The sequence below is a fragment of the Chaetura pelagica genome, unplaced genomic scaffold, assembly GCF_000747805.2.
Source record: "Chaetura pelagica isolate M959 unplaced genomic scaffold, ChaPel_1.0 scaffold408, whole genome shotgun sequence".
NCBI classification, from domain to species: domain Eukaryota; kingdom Metazoa; phylum Chordata; class Aves; order Apodiformes; family Apodidae; genus Chaetura; species Chaetura pelagica.
This window is the reverse complement of record NW_009954229.1, coordinates 835773-862387: the sequence shown is the minus strand read 5'-3', so window position 1 is coordinate 862387 and position 26615 is coordinate 835773. Positions and strand designations below refer to the sequence as shown.

General features: G+C 47.8%; 1 protein-coding gene across 1 annotated transcript in view; it reads right to left on the bottom strand.

Annotated features, from left to right (window-relative positions):
- The window catches only part of CACNA1H (calcium channel, voltage-dependent, T type, alpha 1H subunit), a 256641-nt gene that overhangs the window by 106041 nt on the left and 123985 nt on the right, over positions 1-26615 (bottom strand). Inside the window, 6 exon segments of the mRNA XM_010003580.1 lie at positions 1-2; positions 5-186; positions 8556-8715; positions 14413-14510; positions 19106-19239; positions 21311-21422. The exon segment at positions 1-2 is cut by the window's left edge and continues 105 nt beyond it. Of these exon segments, the coding sequence (XP_010001882.1) occupies positions 1-2; positions 5-186; positions 8556-8715; positions 14413-14510; positions 19106-19239; positions 21311-21422 (688 nt within the window).

Sequence of the window (26615 nt, the reverse complement as noted above, 5' to 3'; positions counted from 1 at the left end):
TCAGGGTTGTATAAACTTGGGGTGTAGGAGTCCATGCTCAAGGTGCACTCCAGCTTGTACTCCTTCCTGGTTGGGATGTTGGAGCACTTCTGCATGCCATTCTCACGGTGCGATGAGCAGATGAATGGATTCTCCTCCGCCTCGTCTGTCCGGTAGTACGGATGCAGGAAGGTGAGGTTGTATGTCCTGGAGGGGGGAGAAAGGAAAGGAAAAGAAAGGATGCACCCTTTGTTTCATCAGCAGCAAAAGGCAGTGGTTCCTGTCCCTGGTTTGGGTGTGTTATTTCTCCTTTGTCTTTCAGCCCCATCAGACCTGCAGCTGAGATTCCAACCCCTGCCTATGCCCACAAACCTTTTGCTTACAGAATTCTATAAGGCACCAGTAACCTCCCAGTTAAAGATCAATCTGAGCTTTCCCAAGTCAACAGGGCAGTTGAAAGTTGAAATGAGAAAAATCCCAGCAGGCCAGGTGCTTCCCAAAAATCTAGGGTGTTTTTGTTTCCATCTAAGTATTTTAAGATGCATCTTCTGATGCACAGAAGATGCTTCAGAAAAGCTGAGGGCAAAGCAGCTTTCAAAAACAATGTGCCCCTCAGCACCTTCCTGGGATGAGTGAGCTGAACTTTAACAAGGAAGGACTCAGCCACAGGCCATCTCAAATTCCTGCTGCACTTACATAAGAAAGAGCCCACAGTAAAGGGAACCATATGCTTACTGCAGATCTGATTTAATTGGCCCAGATAAAGTTTATAGCTCTGTTACAACTAAGATAAGCAAGTGCTCTAATTGCATCATGGCAGGGATGTGCCTTTTCTCAGGCCATGCTCTGAGGCACCAGGACTTTCATGCTGCTTGATTGGTATTAGCGAGACCTACTGGCACAGACACTGCTCAAGATGGGAAGATGCAAAGTCTTAAGGCTGTGTTCAGAGCTGCAGAGATCTAAGATGCAATCTAATCAGTCAGGAGATAAGGGAAAAGGCAACACACAAATTACGGGACCTAGTGAGATGTGGGTATAAGATGAGCATGCAGTTTTCAAGATAGGACAGCTGCATTGTTATCTGTTTCTGAATGTACCTATTTCAGCAGTTTGGCTCTAACAAGTGCCAAACTAGTGTATTTCATACAACTGCTAGAAATTGCTCCCCAGAACCCTTGAGTCAAGCAGGAGTCACTCAGCCACGGCACTTGGAGACAGCAATTGCTGCAGGGTAGAGCTGAGGGAAAACTAACCCTGAGCAACTTCCCTGGGGAATTTGGTTCTCCTCCATAAATGGATCACTTGAGATGGGTGTTGAGGGCTCATCCAGCTTCAGGGATAGGCAAGAGTAGCACATCAGAGGGACCAGGCATTGTTTGCTGGTGATTAAACATTCACCTTTCTAGAGCAAACTCTAACACCTTCCTCCCAGTTTTTATGCTTTACATTTAAGAGACCAGGAAAAAAAAAAAGGAAAATATTTTTCCTCCAGGGCTGCCTAAAAGCCTCCTCCTTACCCTCCCAAGGATTGGTTTCACTTGGATGAGATTTCCATATAAAAGAAGCTGAAGAAAAGGCTGAGTGCTACACTAGCATGGGGTTTGCTAGACCAGGTACTACAACCACCAGTTTGTCACACAGAGGGGGGCATTTCGAGGCTTCTGGAGGATTAAAACACACTGAAGCACAGGGATGTGTCTGGGATTGCTACAGACTAAGGGTAAAGACATCTGGGGAATGGGAGAGAAGATGCAGAGAGAAGAGGAGAAGAGACACCTGAGAAGTAACTTTTCCTAACTTGCAAGTGACAGGCAGAGCCCCAGCAGCAATGTTTCAGCCTTGGGTATGGTGAGAGAGTCTCAGTTCAGATGTAAAGGGCTCCTGTAGCCTCAAATAAGTGTTGGGACCTCACACACCTGGGACATCTCTGCTTGCAGGCACCTTGCCTGCCTAAGTCTGCTTACCCAAGGAGGTGCTGGGAGGACATGATGCAGCTCAGGATGGAGCCATCCCAGCCATCTCAAGAGGGGCTTTTCTAAAACCTCCAGGATTTAAAGGCCATGAGTTCGTGTCTCATGAGCCTCCTCCCAAGGAACTCAATAGCAGGTGCTTAGTAGCTCTGAAGTCTTTCAAACAGAATATCAGGATCAGGGCTTTCCATGCCCTGTGGTGGTGACAGGGACCAGGAACCCTCAGAGCCCAGACCAAGCCTGGACTACCCTGTGTGCTGCCTGGTACAGCTCAGTGGCACAGCCACAGGACCCTGGGCTGTGACCAGCTTCCCCGGGGTGAATTAATCACTCTTGAGAAAGGGGCAAAGGGTCCCTATGGTGACAACAGGAGTGCTCTCATTTGGTACCTTCTCATAAAATCACCTTGACCTCCAGCTAAGGCTCAGCAGATCTCTGCAGTTCTCAAATCCCTGATGTGACAAGCCATGCAAACTCAAAACTTTGTCCGGACAGCTCAAAGCCCAAAACTGGTGCTTGTAGCACCTACAGTCACACAAGCAAGTCTCAGACAGTAACCTGCAACCCTAAAACCATACACTGAACACCCAGCACCTGAACAAACCCTGTGTGATTTGGGGACATGCCTTCCTCTTTCTCATTTCCCTTCAAAGTGCTGACCAAGGCTCTGGATGTGCCACTCCAGTGACATACTCCTCCAGGGAAACTTGCTCCAGAGCCAGGCAGAGCTGTGAAACTCAGCAAAAACTCATTTCCTTCACCACATTGGAAGAAACACCCCACCACAACACTAGCAGCAGGAGTTCCCTGATCACAAACACCTTCTGGCAGCAGGCAGGACTGGAAGGCTCAGCACACCAGAGCTCACGGGTCAATGTAATTAGGATTCTACCCAGAGCAAGGCTGGACCTGCAGAGGGAGATGGACCATCTGGAGGAATGATTGTGTAATTAGTAGTTATGGCTGCACAAGCTCCTTTCCTGGGAGCAGTTTTGTTTTTAGATGCAGACACACACATGGCTGTGCCAAGAAGCCTGACCATGGAAGAAGTGCTCAGACAGCAGGGCTGATACATCAGCGCGATCCTCTGCTCCAGCCTCGCACCCCTGCAAACTGCCCCTGCCACCACAGCACAAAACACAGCCTTTCTGCAGCTCTCTGCAGGAATCTGACATGTGTTCATTATCTCACAATAATAATCTTTCTTTCAGTCCCCAGAGCTGATCTCTCATTTCCTCATGTGCCCACTCCAGCTGGGACACAGCTAGTCAGGGAGCAACGTGCCAGGCGATTCTGCTGGAGCTCACACAGCCGGGTGGAGGGGATGCAGCCAGGCTGGGGACCTAGAGGACCAATTCCATTTCCATGCAACACTTCTGTTCACTACACATGGCAACTGGAAAGGCCCTCAATGAGCCACACACACAGATTTGAGAGGCTGCATGTTTCCCATGAGTCACCATTCAAGAAACCTTGAGCTGAAGGAGCAATACTGCCAGCAGGCAGTGCCCTGGGCTGCCATCTAATGAGCTGCACAGAAAAGACCCAGGCACAAACCCTATGGAGAACCAGAAGAACACACTTTTGTGGCTGTGGGAGAGAAATGAAACCAGGAAAACAAAACACAGTTTGACTGTGAGGGTTGGATGAAGGTTGGTTTGGTTCCACTGCTGCCTAACTTCTCTTTGCCTTGCTCATTTTTGCAATTGTCCCCCAAATCATTCACAAATTAAAAGAAATCCACCCCATGACTGGCCAAAATCAGTCAGATGGGGACAAATTTCTGCCTAGCCCTTTTCAAATCCTTCTACTTTCCATGTCTGCCCTGGGCACAGAGACACTGCCAGCACCCATCCTGCTGGGAAGGACCGGCATGGATGGCTCTGCTACCACTGAGAACAGCAGGGATGGACACACCATGACAGCAAGAACTGCAAATGAAATGCCCTTTTCCAGTTCCTCTGCTTGAAGACCTTTCTGGCAGAAAGGGAAAGAAAGAAGGAGAACAAGAATGAGAAACAACAGTCTTGCAGAATGAGGGAATCCCCAATACCCACAAAATAATTAGCTCTGCCAAGACCATCTACCTTCATGTGCTGGAAAGGTCAATCTGACTTCTTTGTTACTTGCCAACAGGCATGGTCCAAATAACTTATTAGTGGTAATGAATCCACTAATCATGAGATCCTTGTGCTCTGGGGAAAAGACATGAGAAACTAAGCCCCAGAGGATCTTGTTATCACATTAGAAAGGATTATCACCACTTTCTCGGCCAGCTGCCCAGTGCACATCTTTCCTGGCTTGCAACAGCTTTGCAGTGTATTTTCTCTGCTCTGTCTCTGGGCACATTCATGTGCAGGAAGGACAACAGTGGAGCAGGTAAGTCCATTCTCTCCCATATCAGAGGAGGCTGAACAGTTATTCTCTGTTCCATCTTGCCCCAGGCTCAGTCCTCCCAGCCCAACACGGAGCAGTGCCAGGAGGAGTGGAACTCAGAAGTACCTTTCTGAGGAACTCAGAGCTGTCTGTCTTGGCTGTCTGTGCCTTCTCACAGCTCTACAAAATCCAAGGAGCCCAAGGCAGTACAATGCTGAGCAGGTACAGAGTTAATTAAGACTGAAGTGCTCACATTATAACTGTCCTGCAGCATTAGATAAGTACAAAGCACTTCACAGCTCTCCCCCCTCTCCTGCTTCCAGCCCACAGAGCTCCTTAAAGGACTCCACAAGGGGGAAAATGCTCCCCTGCATAACAACACACAAGAAAGGAGTAGCCCCAGCAGCAACAACCCAGACAAGCTGGGGGTGACCCAGTTAATTTATTTACAGTGACAGCAGCTGATGGCAGCAGGAGGGAGGCCAGGGGGGCTGCGTGGGGGAGACAAACATCCTGGAGATCTTACAGATAAACCTGCTGGCTTGGCTTGCCCTTCAAGCGCATGCATCCCAAGCCCTCCTCTCAGACCAAACTACCCAAAAAGCCTTTGTGAAATACCTCCTCCAGCCCCCACTGTCAGAGATCTCCTGCACTCCCTCACACAGTGGTGGAGACAATCCTGGCACTGCTGCTCCTCACTGCTGTGCAATGCCAGGGGAAGCACAGTCTGGCCAGTGAGCTCCCTGGGGCTTGAAGAGGTGTCTGAGCCACCAGAGATCTCCAAAGCACTGCTGTGGTCTCCAGGCCTGGCTGGGAAGTGACAGCTTCTCACTTGTCCTTAACAACAGTGACCTACTCCACTTTATTTCTTGCCAACCCACTCCTGCATCAGCCCAGCAGCTGCCTGTAATTCCTTCAAAGTCACTACTAAAAGAGAAGCCTTAATCAAACACCCTTCGTCCAGCATGACGTGCTGCACCAGTGCCATTTTCAAAGGAGAGAGAAAGCAGGTTATTTCCAGTGCACCTCAAAGAAGTCCCCAGTTTCTATCACAATGTGCTCTACTTAAAAATAACTCCTTTACTCAAAGAGAGCAACTTTCCAGGGAGATTTAAAGAAAAAAAAAGTTTCCACAGGAAGAAGAACGATGGCAAAATCAAAGTCACTTCTTCCATCTGATGCCTGTTGTAAAGTTGAATGGCCCAGAAAGCTGCTGGCAGCAAGTGTGCAAGGAAGCATGCAGCAGATAAGGAACTATATTTGAAGTCCTAGTGTCTGAGCTCCCTGACACTTGTTTCACCCCAGAAAACCTTTGGGGCTATGACCCTGCCTTCCCTGGACTGTGTGCACGTGCTCATCCTCACTTTAAAGCAGTTCTGTTTTCATCTGGGAGGTCTGGCACCATGGCCAAGGTGAGACATGCCAATAACTTGGGTCTTCCCTTTCTGAGGCTGTAAGGAAAATCAGAGCCAGGACCATCACCTGCTCAGCCCCAGGCCAGGTGCTCAGTGTGCCTGTCCATGCTGCAGCCCCTCACTGCCTGCTGAAGGGCTGGGAAACATTGTTTTACATAAATTACCAGCATCTCATTCCCTCTTTCCCACAGAGCTCTAGTTTGTTTACTTCTAACCCAAACCAGAGATTAATCCTGCATCCTCTGTGTGAAAGTTTTGTTCTCTTTGGCAGCTCTCCCTTGAAGGGGACCCATGGCCAGGGCTCTTCAGCACCTCAGCATGAAGATGAAGCATGAGGACATGGTATTGAATCCTCTCCAGCCCTGGGCTTGACTTTGCCTATAGCTCCACAATGTCTTGTAGGCAGATGGCATCTTGCTGCTGGTCAGCAGGACTTGTATGTTTGGACTCAGCACAAACCTGACTGGTTTATTTTGATCCAGATTATTCTGGTTCATCTGCACAACAGCAGGAAGATGTAATCCTGAGGTGCTTTCTCTGTCCCTGCCACTCCATGCCTTTCCCCCCGTACAACTTGCTGTTGGGTTGTTAAAGACCAGTGCAGGGTGAACCATAACCTGATGCCTGAACTATGGATTCAAGATAATGAATTAGGAATAACAAAAAAGATGGGAATAATTTAATCTAGATTGCCCCAAACTTTCAAACCAAGATCCAGTCAAGATGGGATAGCTTCTAGCTGGCAGTGGAGGAACTGGTTTACTGCAGCCAAATTTCTCAGGTCTAAAGCTAATCCAGCACAACAGAGACCACGACAGTAGCTTCAGTCTGAGTGAAGGTATCAGAGCACCCCAGATTGCTAATAATGACACTGGCACCTGAAGAGTTGGAGTACCCCTGTTCTGCAGCACCACAGCCACCCAGATTCATCCCTACCTGCTGCTGGGGGAGACCCAGGAACCGGTGCAGAGCTGCAGAGGAGCAGGAAGATCTCACAAACCTGCCTCTCCAAGCACAGGTGCTGAGGCTGAGCACGTGGAGCCTGGTTTTGCCTTCAGGGACAGGGACCAAGACCCTGATAAGAAAACCCTTTGATGCTGCTAATAGCCATTACCTAACAGCCTGCTAACATCTCCACTTAGCAGACGTTTCCCCTGTGGTTAATTTTAAAAGCTCCACTTGGAAGAAAATCACACAACACTTCAGAAACCTGGTCAAAGAGATGAAAGGGACTTGCTCAAAGCTCCTTACAGCTCTGTGCTCAAAGTGCTGCCTGCCCCATGCAATGGGGCCACCAAAGCACAGCTTCAACACCACCCTTTGGGCTTTGAAACGACAACTCAAGGGGTATTCTGAGTAACAGAGGGTCTTGGTGACCAACAAAGAGCTGCCATGGGGGCAGGAGAGAGTTCACACAGTTGGTCTATCAAGATGCAGGAGCAGAAGCACAGACACAAGGCAGATTCACCAGTTTTCTACCTCCAGCATCTCAGATGGGATGATTAAGTGCCACCAGAGATGACTTGCAGCACAGAGCAAGGCTCAAGGAGCTGAAAGCTCCAGGACTAATCAGTAAAAGGCAGGAATGGGACCTAGGGTAGAGCTGAAGTATAACCCCTGCTTGTTTGCAGACACAATACAAGTTCTAAACAACAGCAATTACAAAGATATAAAATTACAAGCTCTGCCTCCTTTTGCAGAGCTGGAGTTGCCCTGATTACCTGGTCTCAGGTATTTCCTCACCTCTGAGCCACTATCTCCAGCAGTCTCTGACAGGAGTCCTTCTGGAGGGGAAGAGCAAGGGCAACACTATCCCATGGCAGGGGATGGGCCAGCAGCACCTGAACACAGCAGGCAGAGCCCAGGGCTGGCAGCAGGGTCCATTCAAAGCCCCAGCTATGGCAAGTGATGAACCAGATCCAGGACCCAGCCAGGGAACTCAAGCAGAAGCCAAAGAAACCGAGAACAAAGGCAGAGCAGGAGATAGGCACAACAACAGCACAGCTCAAACCAGGACTGAGCCACAGGCAGAGCTTAAATAAGTAGGGTGTGGGTCCCAGGTGGGGCTCATCAGGGTAATTAAGGCCTATTAACACCCTCAGCACCTGTCAGGTGCTCAACAGCCTAGCTTGGAAGAACCAAAATTAGATTTGCATCAACAAGAGAAGGTGATGGAATGTGTTGCCTACCCCTGATGCCTGTCCCAGACTGGGCAGTGTGCAAATGTATTTAGTGCTTTTTACATCAAGCTTCTTAATACTCCTACAAAGATTTACCTGTGTGTTTCAGCAGCCTCTCCATGGTGCTGTTTGTACCAGCGTGCAGAACAACCCACCAGCCCATGCCAGGCAGTGTGATGTGCCCAGTGACCTCCCACACCTGCACAGTTTTGGGAACTGGCAGTTTTAGGGCAGCTCTAATGCTTTTGTTTGTTCTAAATCCTTAAATGCCCAGAGTGAGTGATCTCAGCTTCCTCAGACAGAGACAATGCAAACCACTAACATCCTTGTACTTCAGGTGCAGAGGGAAAACACGAGAAAGCCATTCCAAGCTCCCAGTAATTTGCTGACAAAAGTTTTCTGTTTTCCATGCAAGAAGCACCCAGACAGACTTGGAGACCTGACACCAACAACCTTGTAAGTCAAGCTGACAGCCCAGCTCAGAGCTGCCATTGCAGCTGCCTGGCACAGCCACCTTGTGCTCTCATCCATGTGCCCCAGTTGGATGCTAACCCTGCTGGCAGCCAGGAATTCTCTGCCACGGGAGAGGGAGAAGGGAAGAAAAGGCGAAGCTTTATCTTTGTTGGACTTACCTTGCAAAATTCCTGTCTAGGAAACACCTGTTTCTCAGCAGCCCTGCCCAGAGCTGCACACCAACAATCCCAAAGATGAAGAAGACAAAGAAGCACAAGAGGAGGACGTTGCCTAACATAGGCAGAGTATCTAACAGCAGGGTGACGAGTATTCGCATACCTGTGGGGAGGAGGAGAAACCAGGTTAGAGGAGCACTTTGGTGGGGACAGCACGAATGTCACACCATTCCCAGCCTGGCTGTGCAGCCAGTGCATCCTGGGCAGAGGAACTGGGATGTTTATGTTTTCTCCTGAACCTTAAGGCTGAAAAGGAAGATGAAGAGTATAAAAAGCTTAGCAGCACGTGGGAACAAAGAGGGCGTCTCCAAAGGGTGGACTTAGGAGTGGGATTTTCTGATGTTTTCAGTAACACAGCACTCAACAACACACAAACATGGGCAAAGCTGCAAGACAGTCTTTCCTGGAGAAACGCCCCCACAAGCCACCAGCTTCCTGAGAAATTGTCAAAATATATATTTATAAACACAGTGAACATCTCTCATGAATCACACAGATTGTTCCCCGAAACAAGGCTGAGTCTTGTGCAGGGTGGGAGCTGCGGCTGCTTCTGCTCCTCCCCTGGGCACAACTTCTCTTCCACAGAGAACTCCTCTCCTTGCTGGCCACCACTGCCAGCTGAGAGGCATCCATGCTCCAAAGCTTGCAGGACTGCCAAGCAGGGGAGGAAGGAGGAATTTTAAGTTTTTTGAGGAGGGGAAGCAGGTTCTAAGTGATTCTTCCTCTAAGCAAAGCTCTCAGCTCTGCTCCCTTCCCCTCCTGCACCCACGGCCAAGACACCTTCCCAGCTGCCCTCACACCTCTCTGCAAGGCTCTGTGTGCAGAGCAGGGGCTTCCCCAGCCCCTCTGCTGCCAGGGAAATGTTCTTTGCTGTGCAAGATCTTCCATCCTAGAGAAGACTGAGGAATGAGTCAACCTTGCAGACACTCAGCTAACCCTTGCATCTCCACCCAGGATGCTCCTTGTGGAAACTGGGCAAAGAGGCAGGGACTGGGCTGGCACCTGAGGGCTGCCCTGTCTCACTCATCATGGTGCCTTCAAACTCAAGGATAAAAGAGGAATAAAAAGGGGATAATGACTTGCAGCTCAGCAGTTCAATGGAGGTTAAACGAACCTCTGAGACACCATCATTTCAACAGCTGAGAATTGATGAGAGGAGAACAAATGAAAAGAGGAAGAGATGAAGGCAAACGGTAAATTATAGAAAAGAATGAGAAACTGAGCCTCACAGAGAGCAGGGCTCAGGTTGATGGCACAGAGGAAATCAATGCTGCTGCTGGGTAAGGTGACACAGCCACCTTTGGAAGCACTTTGTCCCACTAAAATTCTGCCCTGCAAACACCTTTTCCTGCCTGCCTACAAGGGGACTTCTGTCCCTCCATTTTTGCTAGCAGGATGCTGCTCTCCATCAGTTATCCCATTGGAACACAGACTGGCATGTACACTGACCCAGTATCTCTTCCCTCACCAGTTCCACATTGAATTCTTCCCTCACCCAGCTCCCAGGTGGTGCCTGATGCCCCTCTTGCTCATTCCATGACAATGCTGGGCTGCAGCCTGGCATCTGTAGACCCAGAGATGAATGCTGAGAAGAGCAGGGTCTCCAGGACAGCAACACCCATCTGACCCGGCACCTCCCAGGCCTGGCAGGCACTGCTGGCAGGATCTGGAGCCCTGTCATGCTGCTTTACCCTCCTCTTCATCTCACTCTGCCAGCGGAAACGCGACCCAGCCAAGTGGGGCTGGAGCTGACATCACCTTGTCAGCACGGCACGAGGGGATAAACTGCCCTGGCCAAGATGTCTGTGCTAATAAATAATTAAGTGTGAGTAATACCCCTGCATCCCAGGGCAAGAGCCTTTCAAGGTCTCCATGCCCAGCTGCCTCTTGGCTCCAGTGTGGCCTCCCTGCTGCTGGTGCCACTCCAGAGGAGCCACAGTCTTGGCACTCAGCCCTGTGCCAGCCCTGCTGGCCACCCTCCAACCCCATCCCCATACTACCCTGGCACCAATGTCACCCAGCAGGGAAGGGGCAGGGTGCTAGCAGCCAGGCTGTGCCAGCCAGCACTATGGGTGGTGCAGGATGCTGGCCAGCAACCCTGCTGGAACCGCAACACCAGTGCCAACCGCAGGGACAGCACCAACCTCTGCTCCATGCACAGGGGAAGCCCAGAGCTGGAGGCAAATGGGGGTTGATTTTTGTAATGCTTGTTCCCAATACATATTGTCATCCTAAGATCCCCTGGAGCACATCCCACAGCACTGTCCTTGCAATTCTATCATTGGAAAAGCAGAGAAGCCTCACTGAATTCCCACTAGAAAGATTTTCTTTTTCTTTCTTTCTTTCTTTCTTTCTTTCTTTCTTTCTTTCTTTCTTTCTTTCTTTCTTTCTTTCTTTCTTTCTTTCTTTCTTTCTTTCTTTCTTTCTTTTCCTCTTTCTTTCTTTCTTTCTTTCTTTCTTTCTTTCTTTCTTCCTTCCTTCCTTCCTTCCTTCCTTCCTTCCTTCCTTCCTTCCTTCCCCAACTCTCACTAGTATCCTTGCTCTTCTGTTTTCCAAAAATGGTTAAAATTTCTCTCCCTGTGCCAGAGAACTTTTTCCTGCTCAGCTACTTTTGGTATTTCGGGTTGTTTAGTGGCACCATTGATTGACTCCATCTGCTCGCTGCCCACTAAGGGTGCTCTGGGCTCTCAGCAGAATGTTCAGTGTGCCATGGGAAAAGAGCACCAGCATGGGTTAGGCTGAAATGGGGATCAGGATTTCTTTTCATTCCCACTCCATGTGATGCCTGGTTTAAACCACATAGTAGAAAAATAAAACTAAAGCAGTGAAATGGATTTGAAAAAAAACCCAGTGACCAACACTAAAAAAAACAACCCCTAACTACAGCCCCTGCCAAACAAACAAATCACTGGAATTCTATTTTTTCCCAGTCATTTTCAAGGAATAATTTCTAATAGACATGAGGTTTTTATTGGCTGGGGTTCTCCTTTCTTTTCTTAACAAATAAAATAAAAATGAAATAATCTTGTGGGCGAATTTATTTGGCCTGGAAGTGAAGAGCTAATGGCACTGGCTGGAACCCAGGAAAGTGCCCAGGCATCACAAGGATAAATTGTCAGGCTGTTTCTCATGGGTTTCTGCTTCCCCTCTGCTTGTGCCTCAACATCAGCTGTAATTCATAGACTCACAGAATCATCCTGCTTGGAAAAGACCTTGAAGATCATCAGGTCCAACCATAACCTAAGTCCACCAACCATAACCTAAATCTACCCTTTCAGTGCTTAAATCATGTCCTTAAGCACCACATCTATATCTGTTTTAAACACTTCAGGGATGGTGACTCCACCACCTGTCTGGGCAGACTGTTCCAGTGTCCCACCACTCTTTCAGTGAAGAAATTATTTCTAATATCCTGTCTAAACCTCTCCTGATGCAACTTCAGGCCATTTCCTCTTGTCCTGTCATTATTCACTTGAGAGAAGAGGCCAACTCCTACCTCCCTACAACCTCCTTTCAGGCAGTTGTAGAGACCACTGAGATCTTCCCTCAGCCTCCTCTTCTTCAAACTAAACAATCCCAGTTCCCTCAGCCCCTCCACCACAGTTCACAGCTGCTCAGTGTCCTTCTGTGAGTGCCATGGAGCCCAAACCTCTGCTCAGCTCAGTGCTGTGGTGGCCTGGGGAGCACGGCTGTCCCAGCTCTGGGGACAGCATGGATGGGGCTGAGTGGGACCTGCTGCCTGGGATGTGGTGGGTGTCCAAGGTAATTCCCAGCTAAGCTGTAACATCCCCACGGATGAAAGGCTAAAAATACAACTCTGTTATTACCGGAAACTGCAAAATTACAATGAAATAGAGGATTGTCACTCTCCATTCTCTGCAGCCTCTGGTTTACATCAGTCTGAAGCAGGAAAAGTCTCAATGCTGAAGGTGGATGCAGTTAGCATGTCATAAACAAGCAAAGTCTGTGATTATCTGCCCTCCAGGAACTGAGATATTTCTAAGAATACTAATCCTGCCCTGGCACTCGTTCAGGACGTGAACGAGGTACTACTACGTGGTAGTGTTGTAAAATCAGCCTAGCTGCTCATCAAGCTGGGGAACTCAGCTCCAAACATGGACTGAGATATTTGGATTTAATCTCACATAATATTAACAAAAAAAATTGAAGATTTTCTCTTGCCTGTCTTTTGAAAAAATAAAAATACCCCAAAGTGGCAAGTGTAGCAGAAGACAGCCTAAAAGGCTTATTCCAAAGCTTCAATATCAGACCCCCAAGGAAGAAAACCACAAGCTGGACCCAGAACAAAATTTCTCTGAGACTTGGAGGCGTTTGGATCCCTGGGCCTCTGTTTAAGAGGCATGGAAATCTTTAAATTCCCCAGGCTTCTCCTCTCAGCCCAGTTGTATCCCGGTTTGAGGCTCCCACTATGTTTCAAGGGATTGCTATAAAGAGCTTCATGAATTTCAATAACTCCAGAGTGAGCCTGATCCTCGTCCAAGCCTGGAAGCTCAACAGGGTTCTGAGCTGAGCACATGCCAGTGTCCCCCTGCTCCTCCCAGTCCCAGTGAGGCCACGGAGCCACTGTGCTCACAATCCCAGAGGAAAACTTTGTGTTGTGGTTTCAGGCTGCTCTGAAACCTTGGTAACAAAACCTCCTTCAGAAAACAAAGCTCCGGAGGGTTCCGTGGTCCCTTTTAGCCTTTCATTTCTTTTTGTCTTGTATTTAATGTCCAATGATGTCACTGCCCGTTTTATTCTATGAAAATATATTAAAAAAAAGGAAAAATCCTGAAGAATTTGAGCTCAGAGAGAAACTTCAAAGACTCCTGTGCGTAAACATCCATCTGTTCCCCTGCATGTTCTTCTGAGGTACTGGAACTGAAACCCTCCTGGGGGAGTTTGTTTTGCCGTCCCTTGATGTGCCGACAAGATGGGCAATTAATCTAGGCAGGATATTCAGTGAGGACCAGCAGGGCTGTGGCATTCAAATGTGTTTTTGAAAAGAGCAGGAAATATGTTTTTGGGATTTGTTTTGGCTTTTTTTTTTTTTTTGCAAGGAACCTCTATAATTTCCATATAATGCTGTTTCATTTTGAGTTGAGTGGATTTTGGTTACAAAGGGATGAAAGTGCTATGAAATTAGTACCTTGCACAGGATTGCTCAGCAGACAGCTGGTTCCAGCAGGAAATTATTTCGACTTGTTGGTTCATCTTTCAAATTGGATTTGGAAGACAAGCAGCTGAAGCCACTTGAAAGTGGATTTAGGGGCCACTTGAACTTTCTATCATGGATGAACCCAGTTTTGTTTTACATGACAGCAAACCTTCCATGGTATTCCACCAGCAACAGAGGCTGTTGTGCTTCTAATCCTGAACACAAAGAAATGGAAAGACCTTAAATAGCTGAGAAGGGAAAATGAACCCTTCCAGGGCAAGAAGATCTTTCTTAGAATTGACCTTTCCTTTTCTTTATAAGAACTTTGTTACTTCACACTAGGAGAGGAGACTTACTTACCTCAGAGGTCACAAAAATGTTGGAAAACAACCTTGAATATTTGGCACCCCAGGTGTAAAATCCACTCCCTTGCCTTTTACTAACACCAATAATCATAATAAACGATCTCTAACTTGCCATTAAACATTAGAATGAATTAACTTCCTCTCAAGAACAGGAGAGAAGACAACTATTGCCAGGCTTAACCCACAGAGAGCCAGCTGGAGTGGCTTTAACCTCCTGGTTTGCCCAGGTGGATGAGCCAGGCAGAGCCCAACAGCAGAGGATGAAGGTGTCACTTACTTGGGACCCTGTTAATGGCTCGAAGTGGCCGAAGCACCCGGACCGTGCGGATGGCTGAGAGGCTCACGTTGTGGCCATCCAGGGAATACTCCATCATGCTGTGGGGAAAGAGGAAAGGTGTCAGGATGGGGGATGTGGGAATGAAGGTGCTGAGGCTACCCAGGGTTGGGGCTCTCTCTGCCTGTGTGCTCTGGGAGCAGCAGCTTAGGTTTGCAAAATCACCTTGTCTGTGTCTGCAGCTCATAACGTGCATCGTGCTGCTGACAGGGGATGTAAGGGCTGTTTCAGCCTCTAAGAGACTGAAAACACCCGCACGAGCAGTGATAGTGCAGGGGCCAGCCCTGCTCCTGACCTCAGGACCTGCAGGCACAGGTAACACATTGGAAAGCAGGACTTGGCACAACGAGGAGCTGCAAAGCTGGGGCAGAAGGGAAGCCCTCAGCTCTCTGCTCATCTCCCCCACTGTGCTCCAATCCCTTCCCATTAACTTACTGTGCTCTGGCTGGTTGCACATCCACAGCATTCATGGGGAGATACTGCACAACTCTATGCAGCTCCAAGTCAATAAGATGTTTCTGATATTATACCCCCTACAAGCTCCCCAGCTTATTTTTACACCAGCTGATCTCTCCCCCTGTGACAAAAATGTGAATAACCAAGCTGAAAAATGACGTTAAAGTAGCTTGGGTTTCATTTTATTAATAAGAATAGGGAACATTTTCTTTTTCATGCTCCATCTCCATTTCACATAAACATTTCTCTCCCAGGCTGGGAAGGACGTTAAGTCAGTTTTCTTGCTCTTTCATAGCAATGAATGGCAAATGTGTGTAGTGTTGGGGTTTTTTTAATGGGGTTATGGCTAGTTAGCATGGCTGTAATTACAATTTATGAGTTTGACTACAGGGAAGCACTTGTAAATATGTCACAAATCTCTCACCACGCCTGTTCAAATAACATAACAGAATCAAAAGCAACCCAGCAGGGAACTGTTAGATCCCATGGAGAAAGAGCTTTGTTTTGGTTTATTTGTTTTGTTTTTTAAATAAACAAATAGATGTGGAAGGAGGAAGGCAAACAGGAGCTGAACTTCTGCAACCAGGCACTTCAGAAGCTTCAGTGGAAAGAGAGGTTTTAAACTTGAGCATCCTGCAGCCAAGACAGACCAAAATTGCTACTTGCCATCAAGAAGCACCAGCTGAATGGAGTTGAGGCAACAGCAAAGTGAGCCTTGGTTTTGGGCCAGCTCTGCTCAAGCACATTGTCACCCCTGTGTGCCCGTGCTCTGCGCTGCCAGAGCCTCACATTTCTTATTTGATGCCTTGCCCTGCTCCACAAAGTTTAATTTGGAATATCTAGATGTTCTGATGTTTGTTTCTCTTTTGTCTTTCTCCTGAAGCTGTTTGGTGTAACCCCATGATATCACTGCCATTGCACTGAGGTGACTTTGGCCTGGGAGCCTTAATTTGCTGTGCAGAGACCTGGGTGATTTTGAGCTGTTTTTAGTGATACCCTTCCAAGCTATTTCTTCCTGAAGTAGTTTGCCTTTAGAAATCAAAACCACCTTAAAGCTTGTGCATAGGAGCTGAGCTGAACATGATGAATAACTTTAAAATTTAATGCAGCCTGAGAACAGATTTTAAATCTAATGTGTGATCCTGAAGCAGCCTGGAGCCACGGGAAGGACACACCGTGGGAAAGCCCTTGGAAATGCCCATTCACACCTGCAGCAAGGGGTCTGGAGCCAGCACCAGGTGTCTGCTCTAAACAGACCTTGCAGGAATAGACAAAGCATTGTTTCAAGTCCCTCAAGTGAATTGTGCCTCAGCCTGAGTCTGTTGTCTGCCCTGGTCCCAGCACAGCACGCTCACAGTTTATCAGCTGGCTGAGTAAGTGGATTTTAGTGTAACTCATATACTTTTGGAACTACTAATGGCATGTGAAAGGAGTAGGAAATACTCCAGTGGGAGCTGTTTTGGTGTTCCAGAGAGCACATGCAACTATTAGCACGTTACAGGGCAACTTCTGGGGCTTCACTTTGACTTGGTCCTTGGACTTTCAATGCAGCTGATAAAAGATGAATAATCCAGGATATAGCCTAGGAAACAGACTTTGTGACCCTGATACTTTGGAATTCCATGATGCTCCATTTAGGATTTCAAAGTCTGAGGGGGATCTACATCACCCACAGCAGCCAACCTGAACCAATTGGTGGATTTCAGATTGGACCTTCTACAATCAGTGAAAATCTTCATGAAAAAGTAAAATGTTTCTTTGCCAAGGCCACACTTGGGTGCCTGTTTTCACACTTGTACACCAAGAACACCCTAGAAATGCCCTACAGATACCTGCTAGAGCTGGAAATTTTAGGTATGTAGGGACCAGAGGTCTGGGTGGACTGGCACTGGGTAGGTGATTCTCTTCAACCTCTGGGTACTCAAAAGAAGAGGCACAAACTTTTGTGATCTCTTCTACCACAACCAGTTTCCAGTCATTCAGCTGTCAAATTAGAGATGTCCAAAGCATATCATCTGAGCTTGCAACATCTCCAGGGACTGGATGCACAAGGAACCTCTCTGGTTTCAGCTCTTGTGTACATCTTTGATGCTTGGGAAATGTTTTCAACTTGGCTGCTGAGCAGACTGAAAGGCTGAAAGCTCCATTTGGTCTGAAATTTTCCAGGGCACATTTCTCAGGCAAGCAAAACTTGAAAGGGCTTTCAGTGCTGGAATAAACTTCAGACACAATCTGTTGCTAGAGGCAGAATGTATGTTTATTTTGTAGTTTCCCTGCTTATACTCCACTGCCTTTGGTATACTTGCTAGTAAGCCAGATCAGCTTATCTGAGGAGCCTGGATGGGACAAACAGAGCAGGCAGCACTGCCTACCACTTGGTACCCTGCTTATCAGAAAATGCCTCATCATAACTTCATCACATCCTCCACTTGCTGAAAAAAAGTATCTCCAGTTATTCCAGTAACGTGTTACCTGCCAAAAGCACCTCTGGTTTTAGGAGCAGATGCTGGATTGAGCAGTGATGATGGGAGAGGTGGTTAAGCCCAGCCCATCACACAGCTTCTCCTTACCCTCCACCAAGGTTACCAGCCAGCCCAGCTTCTTTTCTGAGAGATGGGAAATAATGTCACAGGTATAGCTTGAAACCACCAAAATCTTCTGGAGGTGGCTTGGGATCAGCCAGAGAAGGGGCTGCTCCTCTTCTCATCTTCAGCCTGAGTAACACCAGACTGGCAGCAGTCAGGACTTCCCGTCATGATCTCCTGGTGCTTCTGCTGTTTTCATTCTTCTCCAACACCTGCTGGCCATGGGGGGTGGGAAAACGCTCTGGAAAACTACCCCATGGATTCACCAGCCACCTTCTCCCCTGTCCCAGGTGCTATGTGACCTAAGGTCCTGGTGCCAAACCTGACTCAGAGGTATGAGCAGAGGGCTCAGCCTTTCCACCTGCACTTGCTGTTTTATTTTCTGCCTTCTCTGGGATGATCTGTTTGATGAACCTCTGCTCGCCCACCAGGAGAGCTCACCCCATGGGATCAGCATGGGGAAACACTATCAGCACGTTGGTGATGGTTAGCAGATCTCTGATCCTGAGCTCTCCCTGCAACCACAGCCTCACTCTTCCCCTACTTACTTCTGGCTTAAACACTGCAGCAGTTTTTGGAATGAGAAAAAGTTAACTGCTTCTTTCATTGCTCTGGCTGTTCCTGCCTGGGCTGTAACCACACGTGGGTTCAAGAAAGCTCTGCTCCAGAGAGCTCATGTTTTATTCAAACCAGTAAAGCCATTCCTAATTGTATTCCAGACAAATAACAAGGAGCAAAACAAAACTCCATTAGTGCAGCAAAGATTGTACATAACTAATGTAAGGGTAAAAATACCCCAACATATTACAGGAATGTTCTAATTAACCCCAGGCCAGTCATGACAAACCCAGGAATTCAGAAATAAGGCAGAGCTCTGTAATTGCAGCAGCCCATCCCTTTCTGAGCAGGTAAGAGAGCCTGGGGTTTCTAAAATCCATTTATTTACAGAAAAAAACCCCAAAACTTTTAGACTTGCCAAACTTTCAGTTCACTCGGTTTTTCCTAGTGGGTCTGAGGGAACTAGTATCAAGAGCAACCAGATCTTCCTTATATCTGTTTATTAACACATCCTGCATGAACGTGGGAGAGGGTATTAGGATGTAAACCAGGAGGAGTTTACAGAAGGCTTGCACTTGTAATTTGGGTCAACTTCAGGCCAGCTTCTTCCACTGGGATTTCAACCATCTGAACCACATTTTGGGACTAGATTATCCTTTTTTTTTTGCCAATTTCTGCATCTCTGCCTCACTCTAACCATGTCACAGAGCAGGAGCAGGGCTGAGCTGCTCTGTGCTGGGGACAGGAGTCCCCAAGCACTGGGACATACTGGCCAGATCACAAGGATTAGATCAGCATGGAGCCAGTGTGAAGAGAAGACACTGGAAAAAGGATTGTCACTGAAAACCCGATGCCTTTTGCCCTGACATCCATCCCCCACCCCATAATCTGGCATGGTTGCCAGAGGAGACACCAAATGAGACTTGACCTTGGCTTGAGCCTGGCAACTTTCACAAGATGTTATGAAAACCGGCCACAGGTTTGTGGTTTTTTTGCTGTCATCTCAAAGAACAAATGTTTGAGGCTTTGTCACTGACCCTGCCATCACAATGAAGAAGTCCAGGCGATTCCACGTGTCTCCAAGGTAACACTTCTGCCCGAAGATCCCCAGAGCCACCATCTTGATGACCATCTCCACCGCAAAGAAAGCGAAAATGAAGTCGTCAAACGCCTGGAGACCAGTAAAAGATGATGACAGTCAGTTTGGGATGATTACAGACCTTCGAGTTCTCCAGACATGACTGCTGCTGTCTAAGGCCCCCTCTCAGTGACTGCACTGCTGGGTATTGTGTTGCTGGCACTTTCTTACTGAGGCTCAAGTGGATCAATGGTGGAATTAACAGAGCATCACATGGAAGCCAAGTTCCCACTGTGCATCCATGTACCTCTGCATGGCTGTGTGTGAGCACCAGCTCCTCTGGCTGTTGGCTTTATCAACCAGCCATTCCCTTGATAAACAACCCAGAAGTTTTTCTCCATTATTTCAGTTCATTTAATAACTGGCATCCAACCCCTTCCATAAAGAAGTTCAGGCTTTTCTACCTCATGTTCTGGCTTCCATTCCCTCCTGCACCTGTGACAGGGTGAGGGATAACAATGGCTTTATCTGCAGCCTTTTTCTGCCTGCAAAACCTCCCAGGTAGTACTTTGGGGTTTGCAAATATACTCCATTGTTGTAATCACTCTGCTGGTCCTAGAAACCAAATTCAGTGTCTGGGCTCCTCCAGAATGGATGTGTCTGTTCTGGGGGGAATGGACCATGAGATTGCAGTCTGATTAAATTATGCAAAAAAAAGATGTAAATAATTAACATTCAATAATATAATCTCCTCATCCAGGCAGGATTCCCTTTGTCTGCCTGGACATTTTGGCAGGGATGGGCATTGTCCAAACAAAGCCTCACGTGGGTGAATACATGCAGAAAACTGGCAGGCACATGGAGTGTCACCTTTCAGGAGAGTTGGATGCTTTCCCATGGACTCTCTGGAGGCAGCTCAGCTCACAACTTTCTGCATTGTGACACATTCTGGGAAAGGAGATGGGCTGGCCACCTCCAGATGCAACTTGACAACAACCTTGAGCCAGCCCAACCTTCTGAGATGATCCCTAAGTTGGATGCCTCTAATGGCAACAATTTCTCCAAAATTAACCTAATTCCATAACAAACCTCTACTGGCTTCCCAGTTCATCTGGTTTCCTGGCTCTGCATTTAACAGATCCTCTTTTAAGGTTGAAAGAGGGTTTGATGATGAACTCTGCTATTTCTGGCATCTGCAGGCAGTTCTGGACCCATCTTTGAAAGAGGAAGGAGAGGCTGGTTGGAAGGATCCCACCGGCCTTCCCTTAAGGCTGAAAAGCTCAAAGGGAAATAAAGCAGCAGATCTGTGTAGGATTCAAACTCCCCAAGCCCGTTACACTACCACATGTCAGTAGTCCCTGCCTAGGTTGATGTAATGCATCAGAAACAGGGAAGATCAGTTCCAAGCCTGAGAACCGAGTTGCTGCAGGAAGCCCAGTGCCAAGGTGCAGCCCACGCACCAGATGCTGCTGGGATGGGCTTCCAAAACCAGTCCTGTGGGCATATGGCAGCCAGGGGATTGCCAGGACACAGGGAGGGATGATGTGACAAGCGTGATGCCCCACTAAGCTTGGGGTGGCCAACAAGGGCCTCTGAGCTTCATGTGTGGGTGCTTTTCCCAAAGGTCAGTTATCCTGGCCCTAGGCAATATCACACTTCAGCTGGTGGGCTCTGGTGTGGAGGAGACCCTGCATGGACCTGTCCCATGCTTTTTGGTTCATGAAGAAGGGAATGAAATGGCCAAGTCTCCAATGCTGCACAGTCCAGACTGCAGCAACCCAAGAGATGCTGGCAGGGGGCTGGCTGGCGTGGAACCCACTGCCTGTGAGCAGGAGGCTCCCTGAGGCAGTAGCCCTTCTGTAATTAAGAAGTGCTCAACATCTCCAGTGGGAGCTGGGTGCCTAGTTTTGAGCCCCTCTGCCCTACTGTATGTATAGACAAAAGGTCTTGCTGGGTAAGTCCAAACCAGGCAGCCTTTGGGTCTCACCTAGGGCCATGGCAGCAGGTCTCCTCAGAGGACGGGCTTTGCATTGGAAAAAACATCCCTATGGGAAGAGCTTTCACAGCTGGATCCTGAGGAAAAGGGATGAGATGGGGGTCCCAGCTCCTGGGATGGCCACCCCACTGCACCCTGCAGGTCTCAGGGAAGCGGGGCAGCACTTACCTCCAGGATGGTGCAGCGCTCCGACTGGCACTCCACGTCCTCGCAGGGCTGGAACATGCCCAGGGTGACACAGTTCAGGAGGATGACCAGCATGCTGACGTGCTCAAACCAGGTGAGAGCAGGGTGTTAAGGAGAGCAAAACCCTTCAGCAGCCATCGGGAGGAGGGGAGGCTGAAGCACCACACAACTGACACCAGAAGCCTTCACTCCTCCAGCAAGCAGAAAAGAAAACACTGCCAAACATCCCAGGTTTGCTAAGGTTTGAAGTTTTTGGCAACTGAGGAGCAGGCCTCAGAAAGGGTGCTCCTGTTGAGATGAAGGGACAAAGGGTGTCTTTCATTTCCTGCACAGCAGCAACTTAGAGAAGCACAGCCAGGCCCATGGCTATGTTTTCCAATCCAAGTCCTCCACACCCCCATCCTCTTCTGAACTTAATGCACACCCAGGGGCAGCCCAGAGCCCAGCCCAGAGCAAAGCCGCCTCTGTCCTCCTCCCACAGCAACTTTCATCTCCAGATCTCAAAGGGTTTTACCAGTGAATCACCCCACACCTCCCCTAGCACTCACTCATTCACCACCAAGCTAAAGAAAACAAGACAAAGAAATATTAGTTAATTCTGGTACCACCAAACATCCAGCTCATGCCCAGTTATTTATTCCAACCAGTGAGGTTGCTCTCCATGTTTCTATCTCAGGTCTCCTTCCCACCCAGTTTCTAAGTCTCCAGGAACTACAGAGTCCATTTTGACATCCACACCATGACTGAAGATGAAGGCAAAACAAAGCCAAGCTGGTGGCACCAGCTGGTAGGGCCAAGGATGGCAGCAGGTTGGGATACAGGATGTAAACCAGGACCTAGCATGCAGAGCACAGGCTGCAAAAGGGATGGAAAAGGCTCAAGGTTGGATGTCTCCAGTCACCAAAAAAATAAGAGACCATATTCTCTTACAGGACCCACCAGTGTTCAACTGCACAACCATTAGTAACTTCAAAGTAGTAAGTGGTGATTTGCATCAGTGCAAAATAGGCCCAGAGCTTATGGTCACTGCTGCTGGGATGGCTATTTAAACAATAAAAAAAGGTCTGGGAGAACTAAACAGGAGTTTTACAAATTAGGCATGAATGAGAGAACTGTTCTTAGGAACATAATTGGTAACATGTGTGTGTGAATAAACCTTTATGCTTTCAAACACAGGAGTGTATGTGAGCAAGGGATCATGGAGAAAGCAGCACAGACATCGCCTTGTTTCTGATAACAACAGCTCCACTGCTGTGGGAACCTGAGCAGAAATTACAGAATTGCAGAATAGTTATGGTTGGAAAAGACCTCTAAGATCACAGAGTCCATCTGTCCACCCAGGAGGGAAAAAAACCCACAACAAACAAGCAAAGGCAAACAAACCACACAAAGAAACCCCAAATCAAACACAACCAACCAACCAACACCACTGAAAACCCCACCATACCCACTAGAGCATGTCCTGAAGTGTCACATCTGCAAGTATTTTTTTAATACCCCCTGGGATGGTGACTCCACCACCTCCCTGTCAGCCCATTCCTGCCATATTTATCCCTGCTGCTTTTAGAAGCATTTTAACTGGCATTTTAGCAGTGGAGCACAGGATTTACTGTAGCATAAGATTAGGCAAGTGCAGGGCTTCAGTCTCAAACTACTTTGCACACACACACTCAATTACCCAAATTAAAAGACAATGGAGAAATCAGCAGGGCCAGGTCCTGCAGCTTCCCTAGAACCTGAACTCAAACCACTTGTTTTGGAGAGGGCTTTCATTTGAAAGTTCAGAGCCAGGAACACCTTGGAGCCCCTGCTGGAGACCGAACATGTCATACTTGGAAACTCAGTTGTCTAAAATGGAAATGCATGAAATCAAAATAACAAATGGAACGAAACCCCAGGTCACCCCATCAGTGATCCAGGAGCTGGAGCAGGGGAAGCTCCTGGCCACAGCCCCAGAGGACTTGTGCAGCACTGAAATACCAGGGACAGTTTATTTATTTATAGGTTGTTTTGTTTTTTTTTCTTGCATTTATTTTACTTTCTCCCTCGCTTCAATGACTTCTTTCTGATTTTTTACATCTTTAGGGACTTTTTGCATCTCTTTCTCTTTTGCCTTATGAGAAGCAGAGTGTGATCCTGCTCTGGAGAGAAAACAGCCCCCACCAGACCCAAACAAAGCCCAACCCGTGGCCACATCCTACTCACAACATTTGCATTGCTTGATGGGGTTTGTGTGGATCTCCCTGTAAACACAGCTCTGTGCTATTCCCAGGGTGCCTGCAGTTGCATTCATTCCACTTATTATACTTGCAGATTATTACTTTTTCCTTTAAAGTAATGATTTAAAAATATGTGGATTTTGAACTGTTTAAAAAAGGTATAAATTCTGAAGAATCAGGTCTCCTGCTTTCCCTGGAGGGTGGAGCCCACTGGCATAGACCTGTTTGCTCCTGCCTGGCTTCTCCATCCTGCCCTGTCCCTGGGACACTGATCCTGGGCTTGTGTCAGCTCCATCCTGTGCCACTCCAGCAGTGGGAAAGTGTAAATCCCAGGCTTTTCCCTGCTACAGGAGGGATGAGGCTTTTGAATCCAGCATCCACCAAGAGCTGCTGGCTGTGTTACTGTTCTCCATCCTGCTCTCCACTGCCTGAACCCTTGTTTCTAGCAGAATCAATAAAAAATCAGATTTTCTTTTCCATCAGAAAACACTGATTTGTCAAGAGTGAATCATGGGTGTGGACAAGTTTTTATGGCAACATTCAATTAAGACAGGTTTTTTTTTGCATAAGACATAAAAAAGTCTGTTCCCAGCCAGGCAGAGGCAGAGCCTGTTGCTGGAGGGATTCCTCTGGAGTATGGGAAACCCTGATGGGTGCTGGGGTTTCCCACACCCAGGGCTCCTCTGGCTTCTGGGTTGGTGCCTATTTGTTCCTCAGATCACTCTCATCATGACACAAAATGACAAACAACTCAAAAAGAGCATTTTCTGATCAGAAAAACTTGCCAACCTTCTGGATCTGGCTTTTGCTTGGATTTTTTATGTCAGCAGAGTTACCAAAACCTAAGGCAGATGATGTTTGAGGAGTGAAGTCCCTGTTCTGCTGAGCTACCCTCTGCCTTTGTTCAGGCACCCAGGTCATCTCTAAAAAGCTTTTCTTTCTTTCTTTCTTTCTTTCTTTCTTTCTTTCTTTCTTTCTTTCTTTCTTTCTTTCTTTCTTTCTTTCTTTCTTTCTTTCTTTCTTTCTTTCTTTCTTTCTTTCTTTCTTTCTTTCTTTCTTTCTTTCTTTCTTTCTTTCTTTCTTTCTTTCTTTCTTTCTTTCTTTCTTTCTTTCTTTCTTTCTTTCTTTCTTTCTTTCTTTCTTTCTTTCTTTCTTTCTTTCTTTCTTTCTTTCTTTCTTTCTTTCTTTCTTTCTTTCTTTCTTTCTTTCTTTCTTTCTTTCTTTCTTTCTTCCTTCCTTCCTTCCTTCCTTCCTTCCTTCCTTCCTTCCTTCCTTCCTTCTTGTTGGTTTTATCATTAAATAACCACCCACATGAGAAGAATTGTCACTGGAGTTGAAATGAGGGCCACAATTCCTTAAGGGCAGGCAGAGCCACTGCTGTCCCCTGTCCATCCAACACCAAAGCCCAACTTGGTGCTGTTCAGGATGCCAGGAGAGCTGTTCTAATTTCTAGCAGACAAAAGACAGGCTCTCCTGAGCTCTGTGGTCCTGCTCAGCAAGGCTCAGCCAGGGCTGCGAGCGGGAACATGGCAGCGCTGCTGCACGTGGGGAGAGAAGAGGCAAAGAAAAGTCGTGTTGCTTTGGAAGAAAAGGTTGAAAAGGCAGAAGAAAACCCACCCTAGGAAACTGTCTTGTTTTGGCCAGAGAACAGACCAGAGGAGGAAGCCCCTGCTCAGGACTCATAGGTTTCTCAGAGATGTCCCTATCCTCCCTCATCTCCGACCACCTCCTGATAGGATGCAGCTTGGAGGGGTCTGGGCTGGAAGGTCCTGCCTCTGCTTAGCCCCTCCAACCCACCTTCTCCTCCTGTGCCTGCAGCTCCCTCAAAGGCATTAAGCTCCTGTACTGCTTATTTTCACATTAGATTAATGACAGTGAAATCCCCAATTTGCTAGTGGGATTACCCTGAGTGTTCTGTCCTGACAGGACTAATCCTCCCCCCCTCTGGTGCACAGATATTCAAGGGAATTTCAGTTCACTCTTCCCTTCCTTGCTCAGGGCTCTGGAGGAGTCTCAGAAGCTGTGATTTAACCCCTGACCAGCTGCTTTTCCTGGCCTTCAGCAACCACCTGGAGATGCCCCAAACCAAACCCCTGAGCCAGCTTGAAATGTACAACAAGAAGAAAAGCCCCATTCTGCTAATGATGGGAAAACACCCAGGAGAGAAAAAAAAGAGAGAAGAAAAGGTGAAAAAAGTCGGTGAGCAGCCCAACACTGGGCTTGTACTAGGACAAATAGCAAAGATGGGGCTGGAGACAGAAGTCCCATGGCATGGAGTGACCTGGGAGGTGACCCTGCAGCACCAGTGTGTGCTCTGCCCAGATTTTGTTGCAACCAGGAGGTCAAGGAAAGTGTGGGATGGTGACACCAAAATCAGCCCTACAGGGCTCCTGCTCCTATGCTGAGTGGCACCAGCTCTCCTGCTGCTGGAGCTGGGACAGGACCAGCTCAGGACCCTCCAGCAGCAGCAGTGGGTGCTACCCATGGAAACCATGATTGTGCAAAAATGATGCTTTGGAGTTACCATGGAAACTGCTGCTCTGGAGGCCACCAAAGCACCACCCAGTTTAAAAGCAGCCAACTTCGTGAGCAGGAGATTTGAAAAGAAAAAGATATAAAGGGAAATCTGGACTAACTGCTGGAGGCAAAGATAATTGCAGAAGATTTACTTAATATTTCTTCCTCTGCCACAAATTCCAGGGTAATGACATCTCAAGCGCATCTGGGCCAAGATCAAATCCCCTGCACACCCCTGGGCAGGAGGCAGGGAGAAGCAGGGTTCCCAGCCATGCAGCACTGGCTGTGGGATCAACACAGCCTCTCACGTGGAAACCTAGCCCTGAGTTCAGGAGAGGCAACACAGAAACCAGGCTCTGCCCCAAAATGTTGGTCCCACCTGCTGTCAGTGCAATGACTGATGCTGATGCTCTCCTGATGCTGATGCTCTCTGGCAGTTTTTCACAAGCTTTTACTGAAATCTCCTCCAGGGAAAGACCAGTGGCTTGAGGATGAAGTGGTCTGGTTGCTGGAAGGTGCCTCAGCATGGGCAAGACCTGCTCTTCCTGCTG